Source organism: Bombus terrestris, chromosome 5 (assembly GCF_910591885.1).
Source record: "Bombus terrestris chromosome 5, iyBomTerr1.2, whole genome shotgun sequence".
Lineage (NCBI taxonomy): Eukaryota > Metazoa > Arthropoda > Insecta > Hymenoptera > Apidae > Bombus > Bombus terrestris.
The window spans coordinates 7,847,075-7,862,907 of record NC_063273.1 but is presented as its reverse complement, the minus strand read 5'-3'; the positions used below and the strand labels follow the sequence as shown (position 1 = coordinate 7,862,907).

Below are 15,833 nucleotides of genomic sequence, written 5' to 3'. Positions count from 1 at the left end.
TACGCGTGAAATCACTCTCCTTATATCGTCCGACTATGAACGACGCACTCTACTGAGAAGTTGATTCAAGTAATATACCGTGTGTTTCAATGATAATACACATTCTTATAACGAAATATACTTTTGGAAGAATGAATTGACACTGGCAGGGTCAATCGAAGCGTGCTCATAAAACGATGACAGGAGGGTGCTCAAAACTTTTGAAAAAGCAATACCTTGCTGAATTAAACATACAATAAGATTAACTGCCACGAAACACACGATCACACAAAGTATGCACATCGTTATCAGACTTACGTTGCTCACACATCGTTTCGCTAAAGAGAGAATAATGTCTTTGATGTCGATTTAATGACGAGCATGCGTGACGTGTCTTGTGTGTGCATGTGTTTCTTTTCGCTTTGATTCTAATGAAGAACATCTGTCGTGAGTTGTCGCCATAGTTTGCGAGTAGACACTCGAATAACACTTGTGTCGGCTCAAATAACAACAAAGCAACGTAAAACGAGCCTGATGTATCAAATGGAATTTGTAGAGAAAGATCGTGTCTCGTGTGGGGCCTTTGTAACGACTGTTCAATTCGATTGTGTCGCAGTGAATTTCTCCCCTTGGCCAACCTGGTTCATCGAGTATACGTACGTATTGTGGAAGTCGGCAATCTGCTTCAGATTTGTGAAGATGATATCTTTGTTGTCGCGTACGATCCGTGGAACATCCGGATTATCGAGGGGTTTCAAGTAACGTTCAACGACCTGTTGAAGATCCCTGCCAAATTCTTCCTCGGTTTCCACCAGTTCTTTCACTACAGCTCTAGAGAAATCGATCATTGATATACAAAGGTTATTGTTAGAGAGGAAAGAATTACTTACTCTCGTCGATATTGAGAGTCTTCCGGCCGATGTCCAAGTGCTGAGTCCTCGCTGAGGGCCGTTTGCATCAAGATGGACATGGGCAGCCATCCTTCCCTTGAGTCTGCTGTACGAACATATACTCTGTAGAAACGAATTCTTTACTTAGAACATAATCCTGTATACTTTCTTAATATACTAAGGTATAATATAAATCTCTAAATTTAGAAGTTAAGATATGTTACCGACCGTTTATCGGTGAATTTAGAAATTAGTTGGCTGCGTTTTCCAATGTAAAAAACGACTAAATAAAGGATATCCAAATGTAGTATAGTTGGACATTCTTCATCTAATAGATATTTTCTATGATGTATAATTTTATGCCAGACACGTCAAGTTTATGCTGTTCATATATTTTTGCTTTTTGATATCGCAATATTCTAATTACTTCTAATAAAGAACAAATTTAATGTCATATGCATTCGATTAATTCGCAAGAATTCGAGGTAAATTTAGACCAAACATATTTTCATCGTTGGTAGTATAATCGGTTCGCTTTAAATGGTACTGATAAATTCAAGGCTTAATGGATAGAACAGGCCGCCAACAAATTTTGCGTTCCGCTGAATGAACGACGAATACGCATACAGAGAGGCCTGTCGCCTTAGTCATTAAACTTAAATTTAACTTTCCAACACCCACACATTTCTAACATCTAGCTATTCTTTATAATACATAACGAAGTATATTTTGATCTGTGCAAAGTTTCCTCTAATTAATCGCATCTTCCTCTATTTCCATCGCAGGAATAAGGAAGTCTTCCAAACGTTTCTGTTTGTCGCACAAAATGTACCCCTTAATTTATCTAATCTTACATCTACACAATAATATCTGATAATGAATTTTTTACAACTGTCAATCATTAATTTTCACGAAACTTTTACAGAAAGCAGTTTTCCAAAAAAAATTTCAGCCATATCTACTTTTAAGGAACGAAGAATGTATTTTCCTCGATATTTTGAAAACTAGTAGTGAATGTTAAGAAAATTGGTAGCTAACATTGGACAGGGAGAACTCTTCAGCGAGCCCTGAGTCGATTCGATCTCCTTGAAGCAGACGTTTGGTTTATTATTTTATAAAGTGCAGGAAAATTCACAAAACGATACAACTGAAGCGATTTACGTCGCCAGGTAGATGTAGTAGATAGTAAATAATTCGCGATCCATTGAACGAGGCCGATGCCAAAGTGGCAAATCAAACTTTCCGCTTGAACCTCACCTTTGCGCGAACCTATTTTCAGAACTGGCTGGTATTTCGCCTTCGTTGGAATCAAGCGTTTCTGACAGTCAAGTGGAGCCAGGCGTTATGCATTATGCAATTGGAATTTATTTTGATGCAATATTTAACGTCAAATCGATGGTGTATTTTCTTAAACCTGACAGCTATTAGTGGCACGACAAGCGAATGCTCGTGTTCTCGTTGAATAGAACATCCTTGAGATTAGGTCAACGATATAACGTTACGTATTTTTCAAACTGATCACACCTTTTTAACCAATAATTTATAAGCACGTCGCACGAATCTATCCTGGCTGACAGCCAATCATTAGTACCTTACAGACGTATCATCGGTTTTCAAGACATTCATAAACGTTTTATCTTCGTTAACGTCGTCCTAAATCATCGCGATCCGTAGATGACAGTCGAACGTACCAAAACAGAGACCGTAGGAATTAATACCGATTAATATTCCTTATTTTGTTGCAAATGAAACATAGATGAAAATTTAGATTCTTGAAAATCGTTGATTACTTTTGAAAAGTTTCAATTTCAGACGAATGATAATATTCTTTCATTTTTAACTCTTCCTTATCGTTGTCGATTCTTATATATGGTTCAAAGTATTCTTGGGTTTCTAAATTTCACCTGTGACATTTATTTAAACAATATTCAAAGTATCTACAAATATTAAAAATTAATTTCGAATCTTTTTCGAATTTCCAGAAGCTTGAAATATCAAGAAAATTGAAAATAAAATGAAATCCAAGAATTCTCAGGAATCTAACGAACCTAATAAGGCAATCTTTAACATAAAAAGAATTTGAAGAGTTAAAAATATTTCTAACTTACTAACTTACTATTCATAACTTCGATAACTTGCATCTGAATAATAAAACGCGGAAATCAACGATCTCCAAGTGAAAGAGCAATAAAGGTGGTCGAAGATCCGCATAATAAATGTTCGTGTAATAGAGGGTGCGTTTCCCCACAAAAAGCAAACAGTTCGTGCTTGATAATATCGTGACCACTTAAACAACCGTTTCCGTGTAATCTCAAGGGATGAAATACGATGAGTTCATTGGCTTCACCGTTAACATAATGTTTGGAGGCTACTATTTGACCGGAGCACCTGTCGTTGCTATAATTTCGTGCACGGATTTAGTCGTCCACGTAAATGCTCCTTTGCTTTGGATATTTCTCGTTCGATGGAAAATTTCCGCTTTCCATGCGTTTCATTTGCCTGTCACTCGTGGTTTTGATTTGGAAATTTAGATCCTTCGTTTGTATTTAAAGGTTGGTCACGCGTAAATTCAAATTATTTCGTCCAGGTGATCAGGCGATCGTACCAATAAATGTGAAAGCAACAGCTCCATTTAGTTTCTGAGTGGCTGTTGAAGAAACGTGATTTACTGAATAGGCTGCACCTGTTTGGCGTATATTTCAGTCACTCGTACACAGCTTTGCGGAACAGCGATGACGCGTCCTTGGCTCTTCCGAGTTCAATGCAGAATTGTTTCAAGTTGACGATTTCTATAGAACATCTTCTTAGATTTATTTCTCTCATTGTTCGATGAAGATATTCAAATTGTCCTGTGCTTTGTGACTGTTGAATTCTTTTTGTAGTTAATTATACGATTCCTCCGGATATTACAGCGATCTGATGATACAAATTGAGAAGATCCGAACGACTTCGTGTTCGAAGGAGAGAAATGGCTTCACTTGTTCATCATTCTAGAACTCGTTTGAAACGAACTCCTTCTTCTTTTCATACTGATCTTCTCCAGCTACAACCTCATCGTGTCCTCTTTCCTTCTCCCAGAACTCAATTTCATTGTACAATTATTAATATTTCTTTTCTATAAAAAGTTGAAAGCGTGTATTTTTTTTGTACCTGATATCAGAAATGTAGAAAATCTCGGAATAAAGAGATAATTATTTTCTGAATCGTTTATTGTGAATTCTTCGTCATTTTACGACACAGTCAAAGGGCTGATACTTTACCTCTGGAAGCTGCTGTCCGAGGAGAACCTCGGGATGCTTCTAGCACGGGGATCTGCGTACTTTCGACGGGGTCGAACCGACAATTTGTGCCAGGCAGCGGAATTGTCCAACATTTCGCCGATCTCGCCACCGATTTCCAGATCAGGATCCAACTTGATCTTTCTATAACACGTTCAAACGTGTACACAGTGAGATAGTCCCGTCCATCGTGCTCCCTTTCTTATTTTATTTGCAGCTTCATGCAGACTAAACATCATTTCCCATTAACCGAAGCGAATTAGCGTGTTCGTTAAATGAAAAGCAAGATCTCGTTGCAACGGACTCAACCTCGTTTAGATCGTCAGGCATTTGCGGTTTCTTTGTTACTTGGTTTGCTCAGCGTATTTATAGCGTGTACAAGCGAAGACAATTCAAGATCGTGTTTCCACCGTTGTGTTCTATTGTCAAAAACAGTTTGATTATTTTAGACTGGAGGGAGGGGAAGGGGGAAGAAAAGCGATGCAACATCACTATGGGCTACATACTTTTACAGACGAATATTTATGTTTTCTGGCGATGTGGATTTTCTGTTATTCATTTCCTCTGAATCTTTAAATACCGTTATGGATCGTTATCAAAGTTCATTTTTAGATTGTCAAAATATCATTTTGCGACGTATATAAAAGTTATGGACATGGAAAATGTAAATTTGCCGAAGCGCACAATGCAAAATCGCAACGACCTGACTGTATCGAGCATTATTCTCGTCGTACGACCCATCGGGTCCGAAATTTTCCATTTGCCTCGTATCCAAGGCACTCGTCGACGTATTTTATAAACGCGAGAGAAACGCACCGGCGAAAACGCGTTTCGCGTAAAAATATCGCCGCGAAAATAAGCAAAGGGGAGACGTCCACGGAGTGATCTTTCACGTTTGACACGTAAATTGAACGTGCCTTAATTTCTCCCTTGTGTCTTCAGCATTCGAATGCGTTTCTATTAATACACACGTGCAACGTTTGATCGTGCATTGTGCAGGAAAATCTTCCATCGAGCGTTTCCAGCTTACAATCAGAACACCATGTGATTTCGCCTCATTCTTTGTCAGAGGATCTCTTTATTTTCTCAACAATTTCCGTCGGAGATATTAGTTTCTTCTTTAAGAATTATAAGCGCGGGAGAAGAATTGTAGTAGCTCTTAGTCGGTTTGGAGTCCGTTTTAACTATGTATGTTTATTTAGTTTTATGGAAACAACGGTGCACTCTTGCTCGCAAGTAACGATTAAGAATTAGTAGTTGGCAGTTATATTAAAGAAATCCGAAAATATATTATAACTATCTTCCTTCTAATATTGATTAAATGATTCATCGATACTCGATTGACGAAGAGTTTGTTGAAGCTGTGAGTTGTATTAACAGGAAAGAAGAAAGATACGTATACTATGATATGCGGCCACTTTTATACTTAAAATATTCTATCTACCATTCTAACAATTGAAGAAATCTCATGTTTCCTCGTCTTCTTTGTATCATCTTACTTCTTCTTCAAATTTAAGTTTATTTCATAACAACTCATACAAACTTATACAACCTATGTAGCTATATAACTTCAACATTAAAAATCGTCTTGGAAAATGGAAAAATTTTAGATTGAACATTTGAATTAAGAAGAAGGACGGTATTCCATCCAACACATGCAGCTTGTAAGCGTAACAACGTTGCAGTTAATTGCAGCCACTTTGATTCGCAACGCGCCACTGGATCGTTCGCCATTAATTAGAACAAAGTAAACTGCGTTTGGTAAAAGTGACAGATAGCACACGGTATCGGCATCGTTTGAACGCGTTAGACTATATACGACATGCGGCGATGATTATTTTCAGCCCGGGCGCACGTTGCGTACACGGAAATAGACTTTAAACGCGAACGAACGGTCGGACTTCGCGCGAAGTCAACGTTCCGCCAGCGAAACGATCGCGCGGAAATTTGTTTGTCCGTCGATTTTATGAAGCTGGAGGTTTCGCTTACTTGGCCGGGTCGGCGTACTCGAGCGCCTCGACGATGTCGCCGACGTTCACGGAGAATCCATCGGTCTCGCTTTTGTAGTCCTTTACCACGATGTAATTGTCCGATGATTTCTGTAACAGCGCAATTTCGAAATGAATTTACTAAATGATCGATTTACTAAATGGTCACGCGTTCTATAGTTTCCTACAGTTCGTTCGATCATGGTTCGGGTATATGAAATGTTTGGAAGTTTCGAAGAATATCTGTTTTCAAAGAAAGTAAACTTTTGGACGATCTTGTTTGCACAGTGACTCAATTCGAAATATTAATAGGACTTGTGAATTTTGTAGGTTGAAAATAGAAATAGTGCTTTCTAAAAAACACCTGTTCTAGAAAGAAATAAGGAGTTAAAGTTTGTATATCTGATCGTGAAGTGTGCTGTTTGTCCAGTGACTTGTTTGAAAATAAATAAAAGATAAGTGGTATTTAATGGCAGAAAATAGGACTAAAAATGTTCATAGTACACCTGTTTTCGAAGAACGTTAGGGGGACAAATTTATCAAAATCTTGTCTTATCGTCCTCTGTTTAATGTAAAATTCTATTTTTCATTACGTTACCCGCTCAAAGCAATTGTCCTGAAAGTTGCTTAATCTCCTCAGACTCGGTGTATTTTCTCTGCTCCCAGAATATCCAAATGACTTATCAGACCTCGACAGTACAATGCCATTACACTCCTGCCTCTGATAAGTTCCAGTACCGGATCCATCGAGGCTACTAGCCATCGAGATGGTCCCGTACGTGGACATCATTTCAACATCCACATCCTCTTCCTTTGCAACGGGACAACAGTACATGGAAAATCGATGTGCGGTTGGACGAGTGAGTTGGAGCGCGGAAAAAACGTGGAGTGGTTCAAAATAATGAATTCCATCCTCGTCGAGAACCGTGTAAGCCACTTCTCCAGTTAAAACAGATCTAGAGGCTTCTCTGGGTACCACAGCTTGTATACCTTGTTTTAGAATCATAAAAATCGACGATGGCTTATGGTTTCTTCTTAAAAGGAATTCTTCCATGGCTAAACTATTGTCAGACTGGAGCAGAACCGAAGGTACGTCGGCTGACGACTGCAGAGGACCTTCTTCGGGTACAATCATCAAAGCTGCGCTCTCTCTGACAAGAGTTCTCAATCGTGGGTCAGTTCTGGCCAATTCTGGATCGCTACACAACTGTGTTAAAGCGTTCATAAACGGCGGCCTCTCTTCAGCTAATTTCCTCATCACTGTCAGTCGTTTTAAAACATCCAGCGTCACTCTGTCACTGGCAAGGGCTCGCGTTGATTTTTCGTCGCTGATCACTGTCAATAAGCTACTAGCGATATTAGACATACCTAGAGCTCTAGCCAATCCTACAGCCTGCAGAAGCATCTCTCGAACGTTTTCTCCCTCGTCGTTTAATAATTCTTGAACGTGAATTTCACTAGATTCTCTGACTGCTTGAACGATGGCCTTGTGAACAGTTTCAGCCGCTTCTTTCTCCGTGACAATTGTGGAAACTTCTTCAGATACTTTTCGGAGTACCCGAGAGACCAGTTCCGGGTCGTTTTTAGAAACTGTTCTGAACGCTGGGCCGACTAGATCTGTACCGTGTTCTTCCTCGAGAACCATAGATAACCTATCCAGTACCACATCTTCTTTCAGAGACTGGCTGCCTAAAGTGGATTTCAGAATGTCCACTTTATTGTTTTTACTTTCTAATAACTCTAACAGAGCAGACTGACACAAGTTACTTCGATTTTGGGGAACTAGAAGTATCTGCAGGATCTCTTCCACAGATTCCTCGATACTAATATTCCTTTGACGTAAAAGGACATTGAAAGCTTCGCTGATGGAAGAATAAACGAAATCTTGTTTAGAATCGTTACCATTTTCCATAGACTGACTGGTGATCGCCAGGACAGCGCTTGTCATTGCTATTTTCACCGCGTCTTTCAACCAGTAGCCACCTTCGTCGTTTTCTCGTCCTTCTCCGTTTCCATTATCATTCCTATTACCATTTATAACGGGAGGATTCGTACCATTCATCAACTTCGATTCGATGTGATTCTCCTCCAGTTGTTGTTCCTGTTGAATCGCAATATTTTTAGCTAGTTGAGCCACAGTGGACACTATCTGTGCCATTTTCACTGCTGTGATACCATGTAAACCGAGCTTCTCCGCCATTACGAGAGCTTGTTCCAAAGCTACCGCCTTTGGATCTACATCAACATCCACAGCTGGCAAATCTGTGGCTACTTTCCTTCCCACGGACAAACCAGCTTCTGATAATTGTCGAAGCATCCTTGCATCTATGCTAGTTTCTCCCTGATGCTGAACATGAGCATTGTAATGCAAATTCTGAGGCCTGAGTAATTTTAATTCTTCAGGAGTGACCTCGAATCCTTGAACAGAGAATTCTACCTCACCTTCAGGCGTGTCAGTCAAATCTGGAGCTACGAAACGAGGACCTTCTTCAGTTTGAACTATCTGACCTGGTACAAACGTCACGCCCAGTTCTCCAGACTCTACTACGCGACCTGGAACGAATCTCGGTCCCTCGGGTGTATCTACCACTTGTCCAGGTACGAATCTAGAACCTTCATCGTCCGTGGAAATCACCTGACCAGGAATAAAAGTGGGACCAGCTTTGGTTTCAACGATTTGACCTGGTACGAAACGTGGCCCATCTCCAGTCTCCACGGTCTGGCCAGGAACGAATTTTGCACCTGTTCTAGTTTCCACCATTTGACCAGGAACAAACTTAGGACCGGTACTAGTGTCGATTACTTGACCTGGAACGAATTGCTCACCTTTTTCTGTCATTACTATCTGACCGGGTAGGAAACCATCTTCCGTCATCACACCAGGCACGAATCGAGGTCCGTCTTTCCCCCCCTTCACTAACTGACCAGGAACTATTCTTTTCCCTTCGGGTAAATTTCTTTCGCTCTCTGGATAGAATTCTACTCCTCTGTCGGTTTGCACCATGTGTCCAAAGATTTCGCTCTGTTGGATAGAAACGTTGGTTGTTTTCGGATCAACAGGCATGCCAACAGGCCCAGCATCGTAGAACACAACCTCGTCAAACGTACTAGCTGCAGCAAACTCGATTCCGTTATCTGTTATCCTAGTTTTCCCTGGTAGAAATTTTTCACCTACTGGTGTCCTCACTACTTGACCTTCCACGAATTTCTGTCCTTTCGGAGTATCCAAAGTCATACCGGGAACGAAAGTCGAACCTACTTCAGTATCTTTGACTATACCAGGCATGAAGTAACTTTCTCCAGAATTAGAAGTCACGTATTGTCCCGGTACAAATTGTGGTCCTTGACAGGTTGGGATCGTCTGACCTGGAACGAACTTCGTTTCTCCAGTCAGAGTTTCGATAGACTGTCCAGGAATGAATTCCCAGGACTCATCGATCTGCACGCTCTGTCCTGGGACAAATATCTGTTCTCCATGATTGTCAGTGATTGTTTGACCAGGCATAAATCGAGGTCCATCAGGAGTAAGAATGGTTTGACCAGGAACGAAGGTCCCATCTTTCGATACTTGACCAGCGACAAATTTTGGACCATCGTCTGTTAGAACAGTCTGACCCTGAACGAATCTGGCTCCTTCGTTGGTGTGGAAGGTTTGACCCTGAAGGAATCGATGACCCTGTTCCGTGGCCAGTGTCTGTCCAGCTATAAATACGGGCGTCTCTTTGTTATCTTGCTCTTTCAAGTTGAGGATCTGTCCAGGGACGAGAAGAGGGCCGTCAGGAGTGTTCACGGTTAGACCAGGAACGAACGCAGGACCCTGAGGTGTTTGCAGCGTCTGGCCAGGTACAAAAATAGGTCCGTTCGGCGTCTGCACTGTCTGCCCGGTGATAAATCTCTGCGCGGATTTGATGTCTAATTTCAGACCTTTCACGTTGTGCTGCGTCGTCTCCTTTCCTTTGCCCAGGTTTTGCACCAATTGCGGGATTTCTTCCACTCTCGGTAGCTGCTCTATCGCCTCGTCACCAGCTTGTAGAAGCTTCACGTTTACGTTAGACACCTCTTTCAAGTCACTGGCTGGAATATTCCGTATGGCTGACTGCAGAGCCGCGTCGGGTTCTATTTTCAGCGACGTCAATGGCTTCACGATTGATATCGCCTCGAATCCTCCTGTGCTCTCTGAGATAGGGCTAGTGCACGAAGACGTAGCACTTTGTTCAACGACTTGTGGCTTTACTTTGATAGGAGTGGGCAATTTGTCCACGATTGGTTGCATGGATGCTTCATTAGTATCCTGGAACGAGTTCCAATCCAAAGTTTCTGGTAGAGACTTCTCTGCACCCTTCAGAGGACTCGTTACCGAGATAAAATTACACGCTCTGCTTCTAGCCTGCTTCAAATTCACGTTTTTCCATGTTTCTTCCGTCGTTTCCTCCTTCAAGCTACGAAGTTTCAGTTGCTTCGTCTGCCTTAGTTCTTCCTCTTCAGCGGCCCTTTCCTTCTCTTCGAAAATTTTTTTGGCGTAACTTAAACCAGCTTGTCGTTTCCTCTTTCGTTTCTTAGCCTCGGCTTCCAGTCTCTCTCTTTCCTTTACCACTTCCTGGCTCGGTCCAAGCCCATCGTAAAGATTCTCAAAATCCTCTAAATTCTTGAAATCCACAGAAACATTCTTCCCTTGCTTCAGCCTAAACAAAACTGTGTCGCAGTCTCTGGATAACATCACGTCCTTTACATCGCCATCTCTGACTGCAGCTTCCAGTCTGGATGGAAATACCAGACTGCATCTTCTTTCTCCCACCGTGTATACGAACTTTGCCTGTTCCTCTTCGACAGGAGGATGTTTCGTGTTTAACAAGTCTCTTAGAACTCTCTGTTGTTCTCCTTCTCCCTCCAAGATTGGGAACACGTAGCGATAGTCCTTGAGGATCACGTGTTTCTTCTTCTCGCCTAGGACGAAGCCAGCTGTGTAATGATGCGGTCCTAGACCGGAAGCGTTTGTTATCTTGCATTTCGATTTGTCGTGGGCGTGGACACCCAATAAAACTGGAATGTAATGATGAGTAGGCAAACCATAGGATTTGCCAGTGATCCGACAGAAACGTTTTGCATCAGCTGGACTGATTGGTGGTAAAAGAGGGAAGTAATTTGGCTTAGGGAGGCCCCTGCTTCTACCTGTTATCCTGCAAAAGGACATTGTTCGTCTCCACTCGTGGAGCTTCTTAAAGATTCATTTAATCGATTTTCTTTATTATTCTTCGTTAACTTTGATTTTGTTTACTACTTTTTCAACTGTCTTGCACCTTGTTTTCCTTTCAGATATTCGACGATATTTTCATAGTTCGAGTTCAATGTTGTACAGAATTAATAGATTATATATAGAATGGTATACAAAGATGCTTGATTATTCGAAAATGTTAGGAAGTCTTTGTTATCTACGCCAATTGCTAGAATCTTGGCATTCCATCCACGAGAACCACGGATTCTAGCGTTTGATCATTCAATCGTGACTTCCCCTTGGCGTTCTCCTTGCTCACGTCAGTTAGCGAGTCCAATGTCGACGCGTGAATCAACAGTTCACATTGTCCCCTCCTCGCCATAATTCGTTCACACGGCGACCGACGAAATCTCTCGTGACTCCGGTCGAGTACCACGCGACTGGCAAACTTCATGAATACTGGCGTGTCTTCGCCGCAAATATCCTTTATCTTTCACGCACCTCCAATAACTAAATCCAAAATCCCCACTGTGTCAAGATTTGTTTGAAAAGGTCGCAGTTTCCTTGCCAATGAACTATGACGAAAATATTCTATTTTTCTCTGGTTTCAATTACGGAGATCCTCTAGGAGCTTCTTAAAATAAAGAGCCCCTGCTTACTTGCAAAGGTCGTTTATGCGAATTCTGCGTTCAATTTTCTCTCGAGGATGATTCATACCACTCATCTAGCAAACTACGGCCCGATCCAAAACGATTCATTTGATTTATCTAGCAAATACGATATCCGTTGATCGATTAGAACGAAGGTAATTCTTGGAGCTAGTAAAACAAATCTCGTAAGCTGCTTGGTTCTTAAGCCGATGCGTCAATGTGCATGGGCTTATTTTTACCGTAATTTCTCTTCTCGAGGTTTCCACGTCGTTTTCATCGTGTGCTCGTTAAAAAGTATTTCGTCGAACCCGAAGCCGGTGGCTCGTGCCTCGTCGTCGAGGCACGGTTTATTTTTACGTACGGGATGCCTACGAGGATTCCGTGGGAGCTGTTCGTTCGTTCGTTTCGTCCCTTGGTAGCTGGCCAATTCGGTGATTTCCTCGTCGTAGAAAAGAGCCACTTTTTTTCGTGGCGTTGCTCTCCCTCGAGGCTCACCAAAGTGACCCCTTCGTGCAATAGTTCACCTTGTTCGTGCGCAAATTTTTGGCTGTCTAACAGCTTCTAGACGCCTAGATTGTCAGTGAGGCTTCGACCACTGATAAAACGTAGCTTGACATATTTGCCTACCGAATTGTCAAACGTCGTCGTGTCTAATTCGCGTTATTTTTCGGCTGTTTTACGATTTTATCGCGAAATTGTGTTAGTTTTAGACTTATTTCACGATGAAATTTTTTGCATGATTCAGTTGCCAGTTGTTTTGTGATTTTATAATGGAATTGTATTATAGTTGGGCTGCCTATAAATTTCTTGTCTCGCCTTTCTTAATAGGGTTGGTTATTAGCTGTTTCACGATTTTCTCGTCAGATTATATCATATTTCGGCTTATTTTGTGTTTCGATACGTTATTTATAAATTACTTTATAACTTTATTGTGGAATCAAGGAATATTTGTCGACTGTATTATAATTTTGAGCTTATTTTGGATTTTAACGCGTGTGATTAGCAGAATTTCATTAGTGCTTCGTTGTGGTCGAGCAGGTAACTTGTATCGATGTTAATGAACGCGTTAATCGGTCCGTCACACCGTTTTCGTATGCTCAAAGGTGGTCGCTAAACGTTGAGCTGTTCTCGGTTCCTATTCATTTACGATAACTACGGGTGGCAAGTCCTATTTATCTTCCCCTGGCGCGATTCGGCGCGGCAAACTATTTCCACCTCGTCACTTTCACCAACCGATCTTCACCAACCACCAACCCATCTATTTTCACGTCGGTGCACTGCACTCGTCCTCTCGGTATCGGTTGTCAGACATTCGCGTCGACGACGATCAACTGCTGTTATCCGACGGCCGTACGCACTTTCGCTTCTCTAACAAGTCAACGAGCAAAGGACAAAGAAGTACGCGAAAAGTATTTTAAATGTACGTCAATTTCAAGTTCTTTGGATTATTATCGATTTTCTTGAGATCAACGATCCTGGACCCACAAATCTCTTCGTCGCCAACGTCCAACGACGATAATCACAGAGAAATCTTGTCGCAAACTAGCCACGAGATTCAATGAGAACGCTTCGATAGATCAATTACAATATAATTCTTCTATGGATCATTCTTTCGTCGCCAACCATAATCGTAAATAACGATGATGTCATTCGATTTTCCAGAGAATCGAAGGGTTCCGCGTTTCCCCCAAGTTCCGTACACTCGTTTATTTTTCTCGTTCACTAAATAATTGTGTTCGACCCCCCTGATTCCTGTCCCAACGATCACTGTCTCTCTGAATCAGACTCGCGTGTCATGTCGAGCAGAGTTCCCGTGCTGTTCCTTACGAAAAGCGTTTTGCGATACGCGGCGAACGCCAGACTAGCCGATGCACGAAGTGGCTAAGAGCCGTTTGCGCGACGAGTCTCTCGGCTCCCCACGACCAGAAATAGCTACCCTTCTTACACTTCTCCAATACATCTTTAGAACGGAGTACACGGATCCGCAGCTGTGCGTGTCGCGCGTTCGAAGGGTGTACACACGCGTGAAAAGCTGCGTGTTCCGCGGACACCACGACACCGTGTCTTTTCCCGCGTCACCGAGGGAATTCCCCGCGGAGGAACTCCGTCCTCGGAGTTCTAATTTGGCGGCATTTTGGGCTATAGGTGAAGGTAGTCCTTAGGGTGAAACGCGAAGGTTTCGAGTGGAAGTTGAAAGCTTAAGAGAAAGAGAAAGCTGAGAGAAAGGCGATGAGTAATATTAGATCGTTGCATAACGTATCGATAAATATAAATCATTCGATGTAACTTTTTAAAATTTCGTCTCAGAGTAAAAATGATCGGAATGGATGCTGTTTTCAATTGTGTTAGGTTGTTGGGTAACGAAGGTCTTTTTGAGATAAACGGTGTATCTCCGAGCATAATTCGTTTAACGTGTATAGTTTGATTACATTTTTGATCAAAGTAAGAATCATCCGTACCAACTTGTTACGTAATGAATATTTTCCTGAAATAATTGGTGCCAATAAGCACAACTCGCTTGAAGATGAAAATAAAGACCACCTATGAATATCTATTTCGTTTTATGCAATTGCATAAGTTCATTGATTTCAGTTTTATGAAAATCCAATACTCTTTACTGAGCGTTTGAATGAACTAAACTGTGATTTTGTGGTTTACTCGCGCTATGTGCGATTCATAGATGCAAATGGGTTGAAGCGAAAGCCTGATAGGATCTTGTGAAAACACCAACGAAAATACCGTTCGATATAGGACAATGAAATCACCGATGGAGCCTTCTAATCCTCGTGCGCTTTCTTATTGGAAAAATAGAAAGTTGTTGCAGTTGGTGGTCGGTAACTGTACTGGACGGCTGCAAGGTTTATTTAACAAATAAGCAGCGAAAAGGGCAATGTTGATGTCGACTATTTCAAGCGATCCGATTGTTGCCACAAACGCCTACCTCAGGCCCAATTTCTTTCTTTAGGACCGTTGCGTCATTATTTGATATAAATCGCGCCGCATTTCGAGCTGTACGCATGAGAAACTATTCTCGCGACCTACTTACGGTCACGATATGAAATATCGTTCGTCCGATTCGATCCTCTAAAATTATCGACCCACCGAATTGTTCCGCGAAAACCGTAGGGTAAAAGACGAAAACGATCGTAAATGAACAATCTTGGCTATTTATAGTACATCGACATAAACCATAAATTGGCGATAATGCTTCTCACTGCTTTTAGTTTTCATAATTATTTTGTTTCTGTTCTTCAAGATCTGTTCCCTTAAAACCTGTTACTATAAATCTGTGTAACAGCCTTTCTTTTGATGTGAATTAGAGTGTACAAAATGTACAGTTGCAATTGTTGCAATTGATATAATCGACAGTAGTAACAATTGACAAAGATAATACCCATAACAATATATGCCTTAAACATGGTCAAAAATGTTTAGTAAAAAGGTTACCTATACTCGTATGGTGGCAATTTTTAATTTCCTCTTGTCCATTGACCATTGTAATTAATTCAACGAATAGGAATTTATTTATTCCGGCGTACATCGAGCGATGCAAGTGATCTACCGCGTAATAAATCTGCCGCGCACAAGTGTCAGAAACGTAATTTACAAAAGATGGATAAGGCACCTGTTACCATTTTTCAGTGATTATCGGCCGAATTTTCGCTTTCAAGATGCCAGATAAATTTCGATACGCGCGATGTATTACGGCAGAAGGTGTCAAACAATCTAAACATCATTTGAATCTTGCAAAGTATCGAAATGGAATTGACACATTGCCATGCGTCTTCGACGTTTGATATTGCGCGTGCGATTTCGGTAAATTTATGATAACAGTG

The 15,833-nt window shown here is 41.4% G+C and overlaps 1 protein-coding gene across 9 annotated transcripts in view; it reads right to left on the bottom strand.

The window, feature by feature from the left end:
* The window catches only part of LOC100649328 (obscurin), a 37,261-nt gene extending 23,401 nt beyond the window's left edge, over positions 1-13,860 (bottom strand). For 4 of the 9 annotated variants that reach the window (XM_012308538.3, XM_003395416.4, XM_048405858.1 and 1 more), the window contains exons 1-5: positions 6,734-13,859; positions 6,137-6,246; positions 4,130-4,291; positions 870-992; positions 640-810 (exon numbers count right to left, since the gene is read on the bottom strand). In XM_012308538.3, the coding sequence (XP_012163928.2) occupies positions 640-810; positions 870-992; positions 4,130-4,291; positions 6,137-6,246; positions 6,734-11,326 (5,159 nt within the window). In that variant the 5' untranslated portion in view covers positions 11,327-13,859. Of the gene's footprint in view, positions 1-639; positions 811-869; positions 993-4,129; positions 4,292-6,136; positions 6,247-6,733 lie in introns of all 9 variants that reach the window. The other 5 variants (XM_020863075.2, XM_020863076.2, XM_012308540.3 and 2 more) reach the window with 3 other exon arrangements.
* Between the last annotated feature and the right edge of the window lie 1,973 nt (positions 13,861-15,833).